The sequence below is a fragment of the Colias eurytheme genome, chromosome 1 (assembly GCF_061535395.1).
Source record: "Colias eurytheme isolate Ceu_HAF_F1 chromosome 1, ilColEury1 Martin Lab GWU primary, whole genome shotgun sequence".
Lineage (NCBI taxonomy): Eukaryota > Metazoa > Arthropoda > Insecta > Lepidoptera > Pieridae > Colias > Colias eurytheme.
The window spans coordinates 15049451-15064347 of record NC_142980.1 but is presented as its reverse complement, the minus strand read 5'-3'; the positions used below and the strand labels follow the sequence as shown (position 1 = coordinate 15064347).

Sequence of the window (14897 nt, the reverse complement as noted above, 5' to 3'; positions counted from 1 at the left end):
AAGTAATAAATAAACAAACCAATTAACAATGAATAAATGAAATATTTAAGCAAATAGACTGACAATATTATTAAGTAGTAAATAAACATTTCTACAGCCGCGCAACACAATATAAGGCACAAACAAACATTATAGGAATTATCGCATGAACAATTATGGTAAAGTTTTATATAGATATATGTATAAAAAAGTAATTTTATAGAAGGCAAGGCACTGCAGGGTACGCATATTATTAATACTGTTTCCATTAAGATAATAATAATCTGAAGGTATATAAGCAATAACAAGTATAATATGATAATATAACAAGAATACAATACCAATATTACAGAGTAACGGTTAAAAACAAAGATGAAACGTAAAATTCTATGAGTTATATTATTTGCACTAAAAACATTAATAATTGATTTAATGATCAACCCTATATTATGCTGCGCCAAATATACGTTGTATATCTTCTTCGCAACGGATAAAGCATACAGAATCGTCGGGTTTGTTTCTAGCGAATATGCGACCCCGCTTTGACCAGACATAACGCCAACCACGACTAGTGCCCGCTTCGCGCGCCATCCGAAACAACTGGCGGTTAAATTTAGTGAGACGTTCGTTAATATAGAAGCGCCTGGGCGGGCCCGTCATATCCAAGTCGGCAGTAGTGGCGCCGCGGCGCACGCGTGCACTCCTCAGCAGATCGTCGCGCAGCTGGCGGCGCGCGAGCCGCACGACTAGCCGCCGCGGACGGGGCGCCGCGGCCGCCGCGCCCTCTGCCGGCCGCGCTCCGATACGCTCAGCGCACACGATATCGTGCGGTTCAATTTGGATTCCGATTTTTGAAGCAATTAAGATAGTCGTGTGTATTGGGTTTTCTCCACTGGTCTCGGGCAAGTTAGAAATCTCAATGTCATTCGCCAATAGTTCCTGATCTCTGTCGTTAATGTCGCTTTTTAATTGATTAATAATATTATTAAAACTCTGGGATGCGCTTTCGGGAGACGTCTGCATATGCATATTTTCTAGGACGGTCATGCGTTCCTCTAGGGCACCGATACGACAGCCGTACTCTAACATGCTGGACCTAAATTCCGCCAACTCATCATGCAGCGTCTTAAATTCACAACGAACTTCGCGCAATATCTCCTCTTTGATTTTTTTTAGTTCCAGACAAAAGTTCACTGAAACATCCCGACCGGCTGTGCTATTGGGCGGGGGAGAGGTGTTCTGCACATGATCGTGTCGCCTCACCGGGGTGTCGGATGAATTATCACGTGCAATATTTTTTTTACATTCGGGACACTGCCATAACGTCGGTGTTATTCCCGTAATAGATAAGCCCACACAGGCACGGTGATAGACGCCTTTACATTTATCACATTTAGCGGCATCTGCCGGCGATAAGAATTTACCGCATCCACCACACTTAGGCATAATCAATTATTTTTAAGTAGTTCTGCACAATATCGATAGATGTCGATAGTCTTGAAGCCGGTTAGTACCAACAGATGGAGCTAGCCTTGATTATAACCAGCTGATCAGTGTTTATTTACTTTTTTCATACGCAAATATAATTAATGCTATGGTTCCAGAAAATCAAGATTACAGACCTTCCTTACTACAGATGCATTAATTTGGGCTATATATTAACTTGATTCTTTCAAACACGTACCACATTAATTAGTTGAGGGGTAGTTTTAATTCAGTTGATCCGTTACACAATTATACTTTAATGTTTTTTAGTATTTCCACTGAACACTCAACTTTGCCAACATAATATATGAAAATTTAAAAAAAGCACTTCAACATAACATTGAGATTAAAACTTTTAAGCCGTTTACACTATTTTTATTTTAAATACAACCCTTTTTGCACACCTCGGATAGGTAGTTCTCTATTGTCACCAAATCAAAAAATCATGATACCCTCATCTTAAATAGGATATTCCAATTAATAATCCTGACGTTATAAGATTATTTATTTCGATTACCTACCTATCATTTTTAATCTTTTTTTGAAGTGCAATCTGCCTCCATAGGGCATTCAGCTGATTGTTAACAATTTTATTATAACGTGCATGCTATATGCATGGTATACGACCAATAGCGAATCAATATATTTGTTCAGCTCGATAAAACTCAATTCAACTTTACTAAAAAGTCTTGTAACTTTGAACGATACTTTAATCGCAATTTTTATGTAGAATAAATGGAAAGTCAGACATAAAATCATATTATTGAATAAAACATCGATAACGCGAGTGTGACGGTACACAGTGAATATATTTTCTGTATGAAAAGCGTTTTTGCGTATTAAAAGATACTACTATACTACTACTAGCTTTCCGCTCGCGGTTTCGCCCGCTTTGTCGCAATACTTAATAAATTATGTACTTATACCTTCCGTGAGTGATTCACGTCACTCTATTAAAAAAATGCATCAAAATCCATTGCGTAATTTTAAAGAAGACAGAGAAAGCGACTTTGTTTTACACTATGTAGTGATATCAATCGTTCTTACATATTGTTTTTGCTAAGATATAAATAAATAAAAACATTTATCTGTTACGGCCCTGCCTGCACAACAGATTGCTGACGTCGCCGTTCGCATGGGAAAGGAATGCGGGAGTGGTTTTGCTGTGTTCGTATTTAAATTTTCTTTAGAATTAGAATCTATATTATCTATATTAATATTATAAAGCTGAAGAGTTTGTTTATTTGTTTATTTGAACGCGCTTATCTCAGGAACTACTGGTCCGATTTGAAAAATTCTATCGGTGTTAGATAGCCCATTTATAGAGAAACCCTATAGGTATCATCACGCTAATACGAACGGGAGTGGAGCACTGCGGGTAAAACCGCAGGACACAGCTTCTATATAATCAAATGTGTTGGTAAGCGCATAACTCGAGAACCACTGAACCGATTTCGTTAATTATTTTTTTTATGATATTCCTTGATGTTACGAGGATGGTTCTTATGTAAAGAAAACGTAAACATATACCACGAGCGAAGCCGGGCCGGACCGCTAGTAATTAATAAAATTATATTATACTAGATTTCCGCCCGCGGCTTCGCCCGCGTTTTCAAAGGAAAACCCGCATAGTTCCCGTTCCCGTGGGATTTCCGGGATAAAACCTATCCTATGTGTTAATCCAAGTTACCCTCTATATGTGTGCTAAATTTCATTATAATCGGTTCAGTAGTTTTTACGTGAAAGAGTAACAAACATCCATACATCCATACATCCATACTTACAAACTTTCGCCTTTATAATAGTACTAGCGACCCGCCCCGGCTTCGCACGGGTGCATTGCTGATACTAAATACACTACAGAAAAACTGTGAACGTTGTATATAAAAACATAGCGGCCCGCTCCGGCTTCGCACGGGTATAGAATAGATAGCCGGGCGGCCGGCCGGTACCGCCGCAAACGCTACGTCCCGCAATTTTTAAATCTGTAATATCTTCGAAAATATTCACTTAAATCATACGGTGTAAAGGGCCATATAGATCTATATGAAATGAACAATGTATTCAAGGTATTTAATTGGTTAAGGATTAATGCTGTATTGGTTAAAATCGCACCGAAAATTAGCCATTATTTGTCGTAAAAAGTAAATGACAAAAAAAAGTTATTGTGGGTTATCCATAAGAGATAGACATATACCATCGCGGACTTTTCTATAGACCTTTTCAATATGTATAATACTTAGTACATTATTTTGATAAAACTCGTAGGGTTCAGCCTGCGTTTGCAATGTAAGCGGAAAAAATGTAATTTTTTACGACATCACATTAGAAACCTCAAAAATAACAGTACTTCTCCACTATTTAATGGATGTTATTATACATATAAACCTTCCTCTTGAATCACTCTATCTATTAAAAAAAAACGCATCAAAATCCGTTGCGTAGTTTCAAAGATTTAAGCGTACAAAGGGACATAGGGACATAGGGACAGGGAAAGCGACTTTGTTTTATACTATGTAGTGATTAAGATATTTTATCAGATCGTGCCGTGTGTGAAATATTGTCCTGAAAATATTTATTAATTTATTTATTGTCAATCTAGAACTCCGGTCTGCACCGAGCAGATATAGATGTATGTATTAAGTTTTATTTTAATTAAATTCGTAATATAATTAAACTACATTTATGTACTTAGTTATAAAAAGTACATTCGACTTTTATTGGGGCCTCCGGCTGTGGCGCTCATAATTTATCTCTCTTACAAGAATTAACAAAGAATATGTTCGAACATAATAAATTAGGATTAGATGATTAGGTGGTCGGATGATTATTCCTTATTATCCTGTCATGTACAGGTATCACGCAGATATGGATAAAATTTGGTACAGTTATTAATGTAGTCTGAATTAATATTGACTGCTTGTCTAGATCACGCAAATGAAGCTGCAGTGTAAAACAAATATGTACCAGCATTCACGTAACATAAATACAAATATATTATTTACCACATGCAATATTCATAATGCATATAATTTTATTTGATATTTGATGATTTGATATCCGAAAATAAACAGTTAAATGATGTATCAATAGAAAACACAGTTACCCTAATAGACTGTAGATTGCCAAAGTTTTAAAGTACATAGAGCATTATTTTTAGAAATAAATGGTAGGAAATGAAATGCGAAGCAGTGAACATAAACAACTAAGCTCGATTAAATACACTCAATTCTGTATATTTTAAAAAATAATTGCAGAGCAAAAATTTCAATTCGCTGCTGCTTGATTTATTTATTAAATGTGATAAGGAAAACATTTCATTGTATTCAAAATTCAATTTTGTTTCGATAATCACCTATATTTCTCTTCTGTCTGAGTTTACTTCACTTTTTGATATTTTAAACATACATATTAATTATATTTGCACAATATATTTAAATTTCGCAATATTTTAATTCGCAAATGCTGTGCTCAAATATTAAAGTCATCTTGCAAAGCAAACATTCAAAGGATTTTATTTGATAATGGTTATTAGAAATTAAAGACTTTAAAGGATTTTAAACGCGATTTATTCATAATGGTTCTTAACATTGTAGTTTTTCTTCATTTAAATATATTTATCATAGTAAATCTGCTTGCAATCTAATTACTAAATAATAATTTAGTAGAAAATTCTAACATGGTATGGCAAATGGTAAACTATCGCTTTTTATGATTAATATGAAATGTGTGTATGGTTAACATGAGGTTTATGTGATTACATATTTTCTAAATTCATTGCATACATCTACTAATTATTAATCTTTCATATCTCTACAAAACATCGCAAATCGCAAACATATTGAAGTACAGTACAAAAGCAGTGCATTGCATAAGCCGTTTATATATCATTCAAAAAGCAGCCTTAAAAGCGGGGTATTCAAGGGCAAAGCAGATATATTCGCTACAATTGTTTTGCTTACTGTGTTCTGATCTTGTATTTCGAACTGTGACTTCTTGATGTATATAGCGCAGCCATCTTCCCTGTGTCCGGTCTTTTGTTTGAAGAGACCATCGTAGCCGAGACTTTCGAATCTACCGTAGAAGCAGTTCAGGTGGGACGCTTGCACTTCTTGCAGGCATAGTATCTGGGTAAATAATAGAGAAATTAATATTATAAAATAGTTTGGAATGGAAATCACTCATATAATATTATAGCCATATTGACTGAAAGTATAATGATAACCAGTTTAGTAACTGTCTTATTTATTTTAGAATGCAGTGTTTTATAATAGTATTTGATATATTGTCACTAGCTGGATTGAATTAAATGTATTAAACATAGCTGCAAGAACTGGGCCATACTGCTAGTATAATAAATTACTATTACCATAATTACAAATCTATTTTTTAAAGCATATTATATACATAAGGCAGAAATTTAATAGTCCAATAAAAATTCTTTTTGCAAAAACTTCAACTCACATCAGGTGCCAAATGAATGATCTCCTCGAAGAGCTTAGCAGCCCGTACCTGCCACTTCAAGTTGTTTGGCTTACAGGCTGTGTATAGGTAGGGGTGGCTCTGCAGCAGGTACTGAGCGAGCACATTGTACGATACCACTCGGATCTTTAGGGTGTTCGCTGCAAATTTACTTGTGTGTAAAATTTGATGTTGAATAAAAGTTACGTAAAACATTGAATTTAATTTTTTTTCCACATGACAGTATAATTAAAAAGTGCCATAGAGTTGTTATTTTTGTTTTTAATTTAGTACATGAACAATACGAACTAACCATTAAAACTCTACACTTTACCCATTATTAAACTATAAAGGTGTTAATTGTATAATCATTTAAGATAATTGCCAAAACCTATAATAACACAATAATATTGTAATATAATTTTATAATATGTACTTTATTATGGAAGATGATACATATAAACAAAATTGTAATATTACACTAAAAAACATGTTCCTAGAATTATCGTCAAACCTAAACATGATTCGAGATGTGAATGTAACATAAAATGTTCTTGTTTACTAACATTTAGTAGAACTGCTGTGCCACGAGTCGACAAGCTCCCACACTCTGAAGTCCGGGGGCAGCACCCCCGCGTGGGGGTTGCTGGGATCATCCCCTGAACTCGAGGCCCCGCCGTGCCAATTCTCAAACGTACCGCCTTCATCACTGCTACTCAAACGTAACAACAGATTAATATGATATGTTTTTTTTAATATGTTTACTTCGGAGCAACTAATTGTCATTCTCAAATAAATATTTCAATATTTCTTTTTACTTAATTTAGTTTTTGTCTATTTGATTTAGATTTTAAAGGGGTAAATGATATACTAAAACTATCTTCAACATCAAAAATATTATAATACTTTGCCTATGGCCACAATTATATTGTCATATAGTTTGATCAAACTATTTTTGAAAAAAAATCAAAATGAATGTGATTTGATCTATAATAACCATTTCACATAAAATAAGTTGTTGAATTAATTTTTAATTATTTTCGCTTATTTAAATTAAGAGATCACTTATTTTATTTTATTTCTTATAAGGCTTTTTAAATCATACACTATTTCTTCCTCTTTTTTCAAAGATGTCTAATTTTATAAAGTTGATTGATAAATAATTGTAGGTGTTTTGAATGTAAAATCTGAATATATATTGTAAACATTCACCAGTAGAAAGCTATGTGCGTTAAGCTCAATGGAAATTTTCTTAATTCCATACCAAGCATAAACAGCAGTGTAATATATTGTTGCTTTTTCCAGGATTGAAAAAATATGATAATATAAAAGTGACCTTGGCAGAAAGAGCGAGAAGGCATAAACAAGGAAACTCACACTTCAAACTGTCCCCCGAAGCTAGCATGGTGTAATGTGGGTTGCAATGGCTCACTCATTTGCTTGTGCGTCTGAGACGCACTTGACTCTATGTCTAGCTTTTTAACTCGGAAACGCTTCTTTATATTAGCTAACAGCCTACCCCGCGCACCAGGCGATACAAAAGGATTTAAAAACAAGTGAACATTCAATATACCACATGTCTTCCCTCTACAAGTTAAATGTGTGAAATTTTTTATCTGTGTTGTATTGTAATGTAAATTTTCACATGTGAGATGAGAATATCTGCAAAAACTATGAGTCAATTTCAGCATAGCTTTATTTGTAACAAATATAACATAATAACAATAAAAAGTACTATCTACAGTCTAAACATGACTAGAAACTGTTGTTTTTAAGTGTTTTTGTTGCATGTGACATGGGATTTGCTCTGTGCTCAAGAGGATAGCTGCAAAGAAAAAGATAAACTTAAATATAATACATAGGATACATCATGTATTAATATCATACTTAAGAGTCATAAATGTATTACTAAGATAAAGTAGATAGCATTAGATATGAATAAATAAACAAGAATACAAATACAGCTCTAGACAGCAATTGTGATGGAAATGAGATAGATCAGACTTAGTTCAGGGACTAAATATTTGTAATCGCTATGAAATATAAGCCAAGGCAATGACTGAGGCAATGTTGAAGCTGTACTAGACTCTAGTACTGATAGACTGGACTAAGTATACATTTACTGAACATAAGAAATGTTTTATATCATTGTTTTTTTTTTTGTCATCAAACATGTTTATCTAAAGACAAAAACATAATAATGAAATGTAGCAATAGCCAAATAAAAAAGACGCCTAACGAGCTTAAGATTGGCATTGGAAGATTAGAACTTAGATAAACATATAAAGGGATTAACGTTATATAACATAATTTGACCTCTCACGGCTCCCGCCTCACCCATTACACTTAGAAAGCGAAGGCATGTGACTGTATCCTCATAATATACTAAGGTAATAGTAATAAACAGACAAAACAAAATAAACTTACATGCATAAAAATAAAGCCATAGCTCAGAAATTATAACACAATGAGCAAATACCATGACGAGCACCTAAAATCTACAGTTTAACATTTTTTGACCCACCGACCTCTCATATCTCATTCACGCTTCACGAATAAATTTTATACATGGGACATTGTACATGTACAAGATAACAAAATCAATAATCACAAATTCAGAATTTCACAGATAAAAATAAAGTGGAAACAGATTTTATCACAGATGCCAATCGCAGTTTGACATTTTGTGATCTTGATTTACGATGCTTAGTTTTGTTTACACGCAGCGGCAGCGTACGATTATAATAGCATGAATCATTTCGTCTATAATGTACGTGTAGTATAATATGTATTTATAACAATACCTAAAGATAATTCTATATAAGAATTTTTATTAATTATAAGTATAAAATGAAATAGATTTTATTCCGATTTTGTATTTATTCTGTACAAATTATGTACTAGGATGGTACTAGGTTGTATTATCTTTTTTTTTAAGACATACATAGTTGTGTAGTCGCCTGTGGGCTGAGCTATTAACTACATAGTTTAGTTAACATTATTCCTCACCAGGGCCGCGCCGACCCCCGGCAGCGCCTGTGTGCGAAACCTATGAAGCGCCTCTTTTTTTATAAAAATTCAATGCGCACCTTACACACACACACACTTTCAATCCAATGATTGTTCATTTGTATTGTTTTGCCTTAGCTATCTCGTTCGTTAAAATCGGGGAATACCCATGACCCCACCCCCGGGCCCCGCTTGCGTCGCAGTCGCACGCATCGCATCGGGTTGCGTTCAGAAACTCACTCATTCATATTTAGTCCACTCATTATATACATTTAAAAAAAAAGTGAATTTGCGCATCTAATTTTTTGATATATTGTAGGGATACCCAGAAAAGCTTAACTTGAGTTTTTCGACCAAGATTTCCTATGAGCTTTCGCCGCCATCTTAAAAAAAAGGTGTAAAATTTGTTTTTCGGCAATAACTCGGCTATCCGATGAAATTCGGAAATCACTTACAAGACACTTTTTGTTCCTTTTTTTATGCTCTACAATTAAGTCTAGTATCATTTTTTCCGTATCATGCATCGTTATCGAGATATTGATCGATAAAGTAAAAAAAAATGTGTGCGTGTACTAGTGTACACACGTACGAAGTGAAACTTCTTTATGACCTTATTTTTCAAAAAATAATTTACTATATGCAACTTTACAGAAATACGTCGAATCACGCGTAACGAAAAAATGTTACACTCAATTTTTTTCCAACCCCGATAAAGAAGTTTCACTTCAAAAATTCAGGACACATTTTTAGTTTTTTGCTTTTTTTTGTTTAGGACATAATACATGTATACCTACATTATGTATAATATGTATCTAATACATATACATATTGTATTTAAAAAATCGTACAATTCGAACTTGTAGAGAATATTCAGACCTACAATTTTCTTTTTGGAGTTTTTTAGTTGGACAAAAATTACGATCTCCAGCGCGCCGCAGAGTCGGTGAATTCACGCTCACCGTCGAGCGAGCTGCTCGCTCGGTTGTGTTCGCATGGCGAAGCGAATGGGAAATTGTTTAGGAAATTGATGGGATAAAAAATAAGTACATAGACCAGACTTTAGAACAAATTAAAGATCACACTAAAGTATATTTTTTAAACAAATAATTTGTTTGTGCAGTAAAAAAAAAGTTGAACTGTACATTTGAGCGAAAAAAAGTACAACACACGGTAAAATGAATGAAAAATGGTTTCAAGAAAATTTTGTAATATTGAAAAAATGCAAACACACTCGTCAAAACGGATGCCACGTCTTACAATAATTTTTTACTTTATCGATCGATATCTCGATAACTATGCACGATACAGTAAAAATGGTCAGGACTTAATTGTAGAGCATTAAAAAAGGAACAAAAAGTGTCTTATAAGTGATTTCCTAATTTCATCGGATAGCCGAGTTATTGCCGAAAAAACAATTTTACCCCTTTTTTCAAGATGGCGACGAAAGCTCATAGGAAATCTTGGTCGAAAAACTCAAGTTAAGCTTTTCTAGATATCCCCTACAACATATCAAAAAAATAGATGCGCAAATTCACTTTCTTTTATTTGCCTTTTTTTTCGGACGAAATGAGTGGACTAATTTCATACTCATACAAACTCGGCGCCTCTACGGTTTAAAATAACTAGTACTTTTTCTCTTGTTCAAAGAACTGCCGCCGTTTTAACGTTGAGCTCGTAAGGAATGTAAACTAAAACCCTAAACGTAAAATGAAACCATAAACGTGAATAATAATAAACATTAAATATTGAGAGACTTGTTCAATAAGCGTTATAGATGTTTTGTTGTTTACAAGGCCTATGTTGCGCCTATTGTACCTACTTACTTGTCGATACTCCACTACAAAAAACAATCATATAGGTAACAAAAATAATTTTGGTGGCAGTGGCGGCGCGGCGCCCCTATTGTCTTGGCGCCTGTGTGCGCCGCACACTTCGCACACAGGGGCGGCTCGGCCCTGTTCCTCACTGAAGTTTCAATCTTTGTACCTTAGCTTTGTACTCTTGCTTTGTACCATATTTCATACAAATTTTTTCAGTAGTTTCGACGTCACGAAGAGACAGACAGAGTTACTTTAGCATTTATTATTAATATTTGCGAATAGTATCGATTTAAAGACAAAATAAAAAAGTATAAAGAATTAAAAATATTTCGAATTTTCTTAGAATTGAGGAACAGTGATGTGTCTTTAGCACGTTTTTAGATAATGTTATTCAAGATATTATATAATATATTTCTGTCTGTATCTAGTCATTGAGATATTTGAATTAAATTAGCTGCTGCAGGTATATTGTGTGTGGGTAGCACAGTGGGTAGTATGTAGGTAGTATCTATCTATCTATAAACTGTTTCAGAACGTCAATACTGAATACTTTTGACAATGACACTTCAAATGACGTTTCCAAATTTTCAATATAAAATTATAAAATAAAATATTGCCTGTCGGTGGCGGCCTATGCGTTCGAATTTATTGCTTATTCTTATTGCTTATAATTCGGTATTGGAATAAAATTAGGAGATGGAAAATTATTAAAGTGCTTATTTGTTCGTGCAATTTAAGTTAATAAGTTTACATTGGCCGGGGAAATGAAATAGGAAAAGCAAAAAAAAAAAATTTAAGGTTTGTATAAATGAGTCAATATTTCGACCTATAATGTTTTAACATTTGCATAAATGATTGTTATGATTATTATAATAAATAAATCCTGTAAATGATCTCGAAGTAGGACTTGTTCTGTTTCACAAAGCCACAACATTTCTGAAACACAATTTGATATTTTATTTAAAACCCTGTATTCGTACGTATACTTGTCTTTTATAAGAATATTAATGATAACAATAATTTCAATTTTGCAAACTGTACTAACTCATCTATAGTGTATCTATAATCTATATATGTATTAACTCATCTGAGTATGGAATTAGATTTTGGTGTAATTTCATTATTTTGTTGAGGCAACCTTTGCTTTCGCCATTTTATGTCGTCTTTATAAAAAAATATGTAAATGATAATAACCATTTACATATTTTTTCATTTTGATTGTTTATTTGACTATCACTCCTACTGTAGGATTGATAAATTCTTTTACATCTTCTTTATTTTATCTAATTAGAATCATTCTAAGGTTTAGATTAGCAGTGTCTTACTGCTAATCTGCACCTGCAGAAGTCAAGTCTGTGTTTATATGTATACAGTAGACCTGCATTACTTCGTCCCATCCGGTCGTACCATATTTTCTTATGTTCGCTCTCATTGATTTCTATCAATCTCTTGGAATCAAATGTAACATATTTGATTCCATTTTTTTTGTATCTATTTACAAAATGCATTGTACATGTACATTATTCGACACCTAATATCAACTGGTAATATACTTACAAAGTTTTCTAGAAGTAGTGTCAAACCTGCACCATTTGATATTTCATAGTAGATAATAAACGCAACTGTTTCTTACAGATTATACAGATCTATTTTACTTTCAGTTATGTGCAATGAAAGAAACACCACATACCCAAAATCATGTTCAACATAGAATCCTACATAACTCCCATACTACTCAGCTATGTTGATAAATATGTACGAGACTTCAAACCGGCCGATGCACAGGTATTTCAATATTTACAACATACTCTGATATGTATGACAAAATGTTTATAAAACAATATTTATTATGTTAGTTTACATTTGTTTTTTTGGTTTTAAGCAATATAACATATACTGTTATACAAGTCTTGATGATGTATATATGAACAGTAGTTTGAAGAATCAAATTTCAACAGTGGAATATTATGTTATGAATATATGTGTAAATATAAAAGATCTTGATAACATTATAAGACTATTGGATATTACAACTAAATTACAATTATATTATCATTATACATTTTCGTGTAAAATCATTGTTTTAGGTGTCACTATGGGCGGGCGGGGTGACTTTGCACAATTTAGTATTAAAAGCGGATGTACTGCAAAAGGAAGTGGCTCTGCCGTTCACCCTCGTCTCTGGCCGCATACACGAGCTCCTCATTCAAGTACCATGGACCAAGATTATGTCAGAACCCATTGTTGTCACCATCAATACAATAGGTATGTATTGATGAGCAATCTTACAATAATATTACATCATACCAACAGTCAAAACATTGAATGCAGTTTTATTTATTATCCCATTCATATTATAATTATCTTCAGGTTTGTTATCACTTGCATTTAAAGCATTTGAATCAATAACTGACAATTATTATTTTCATGTCTTAACATTATATTTTATACATATTCAAACCGAATTGTTGTTGATGTTTTGCTCTTAAGGTGAATAACTTATTGTAAGAGTTAAGACACTGGTTGAATACTAACTATATTTTGCACGCCACACAACGCGAAGCGTGTGGGCGTGTTCTATTCTCGAAAGACTGCATTGTGTCAAGTCCACGACATAAAATTGTTTTTCTAATCTACATTTTCTATTTATTTTCTTCTAGAATGCATACTCAGTCTAAATCCCCCTTCACCAGAAGAGAGTCCACCACCAGAAGCACCCAGGTAAGCAATTATTCTTGTTAATAACCCATTGAGCCCCGAACGGCCCGATCGGTCCACGACACAATAGATGTCTCTAGATATTGTGTCTGTGATTTCGGGGCCTGAGTTTAATAAAGAAAGGGAAAGATTTATTCAATTCAATTATTTTTAAATATTGCAATCCAACTCTATTAACATTTATTATATATTTCTCATTTTAAAACCCTTGAAAATAAGTAAAACATTAACATTCGTGTTTAGGTAATTTTAACAAATCTTGAAATAATTCAAGATTTGTTAAAATTACCTAAACACGATTTAAAACCCTCTAATTCCCGGAACCAGGACGCAAGTAGTAGAAGCTCCTCCGGGCTACATGCAAGCGTTAGTCCGTCGGATCGTTAGCAACATATCCGTGCGGGTCCACTCGCTGATCGTGAAGTATGTGCACGATGACATTGTGCTGTCCCTGAATGTTAAGCGGCTGGCCGTGGACAGTGTGGGCGCTGATTGGCAGCCGCAGTTTGCTGGTAAGTGCTGATAATAGAAATGTTTATGTGCTTATGTAAGCGGCTGATTAATTTTCAGTTTTCCGTTATTGTTTTTCTTTAAGAAGTGGAAGGCGTCAGTTTTCCACTTCTTGAAGTCAGTTTTATAAGACTTAGCGGGATGTGAAGCCTAAAATGACTGTTACTATGCTTCATACATAATATGCTTACACGTTAAAAAACTGATCTTAGGAAGCCACCATTTTATTTAAAAGACAAGTCCAATTCAAAGAATAAGTCATGTACTAAAGTACTAAATTAATGTTATTTCTTTCATCATATAGATATAGATCAAGTTGAGCCAGTAATCAGGCGGCTGGTTCGTTTGGATGACTTAACACTGTGCCTCGACAAAAGTGATTCAGATGGAAAAATACGTTTTTATCAAGAACCCCTTCTATATAGATGTCAATTAGATCTCAGGTAAGTAACGATGTGTAAAGGCTAATTAAATTAATTAAAAAATTAGTAATTTAACATCTTAAGTATTTTTTTAAAGAATTTAATTAAAAATTTCTAGTATAGGCTATTATGTATAGGCTAATATTTTCTTTTTGTTCAAGCATGTCTATTGGAACTTTTTTTCAATACAATACTTTTATCTATAAATAGATATATAACTTATTCCTTTTATTACAGAGTATTAACGCGTCTAGTATCAGCCAATACGCGTCGAGCGCGCAGTCTCAGCGTCCAATTGCGTTCGAGCCGGCTGGCCTGGGGCGTGACCAGCGAGCAGCTGGTGCTGCTGCTGCGGCTGCTGAAGGAACGCTCGCTGGCTGACACCAAACCGCCCTCGCCGGTGCCCAAAGCGCCGAGTGTCCAGCTGGCGCCATTGCGTAAGTGTCTCTCAGAACGAACGAACGAACTCGCTGTTAGCGTCCAATGCGATCGA

General features: G+C 34.1%; 3 protein-coding genes across 11 annotated transcripts in view; 1 reads left to right on the top strand and 2 right to left on the bottom strand.

Annotated features, from left to right (window-relative positions):
- Positions 1 to 8608, bottom strand: part of LOC149911399 (protein angel-like) — a 30247-nt gene extending 21639 nt beyond the window's left edge. Inside the window, exons 1-5 of one of the 9 annotated variants that reach the window (XM_090106006.1) lie at positions 8454 to 8608; positions 7303 to 7596; positions 6492 to 6637; positions 5929 to 6086; positions 5427 to 5591 (exon numbers count right to left, since the gene is read on the bottom strand). In XM_090106006.1, coding sequence (XP_089962132.1) covers positions 5427 to 5591; positions 5929 to 6086; positions 6492 to 6637; positions 7303 to 7596; positions 8454 to 8467 — 777 coding nt within the window. In that variant the 5' untranslated portion in view covers positions 8468 to 8608. Of the gene's footprint in view, positions 1 to 5426; positions 5592 to 5928; positions 6087 to 6491; positions 6638 to 7302; positions 7751 to 8352 lie in introns of all 9 variants that reach the window. The other 8 variants (XM_090106021.1, XM_090106030.1, XM_090106038.1 and 5 more) reach the window with 8 other exon arrangements.
- On the bottom strand, positions 215 to 1475 carry LOC149911400 (uncharacterized). Its single transcript, XM_090106058.1, has one exon. The coding sequence runs from the start codon at positions 1423 to 1425 to the stop codon at positions 427 to 429; it is 999 nt and encodes a 332-aa protein (XP_089962184.1). The 5' UTR covers positions 1426 to 1475; the 3' UTR covers positions 215 to 426.
- A 3807-nt stretch (positions 8609 to 12415) lies between the features above and the next one.
- Vps13B (vacuolar protein sorting 13B) overlaps positions 12416 to 14897 on the top strand; it is a 45020-nt gene continuing 42538 nt past the window's right edge. Inside the window, exons 1-6 of the mRNA XM_090105990.1 lie at positions 12416 to 12539; positions 12842 to 13019; positions 13415 to 13475; positions 13800 to 13984; positions 14287 to 14425; positions 14642 to 14841. Of these exons, the coding sequence (XP_089962116.1) occupies positions 12453 to 12539; positions 12842 to 13019; positions 13415 to 13475; positions 13800 to 13984; positions 14287 to 14425; positions 14642 to 14841 (850 nt within the window). The 5' untranslated portion in view covers positions 12416 to 12452. The remainder of the gene's footprint in view (positions 12540 to 12841; positions 13020 to 13414; positions 13476 to 13799; positions 13985 to 14286; positions 14426 to 14641; positions 14842 to 14897) is intronic.

Excerpts from the sequence above, each read along its gene's own strand:
- LOC149911400 (XM_090106058.1), bottom strand. The coding sequence starts at position 1,425 with ATGCCTAAGTGTGGTGGATGCGGTAAATTCTTATCGCCGGCAGATGCC.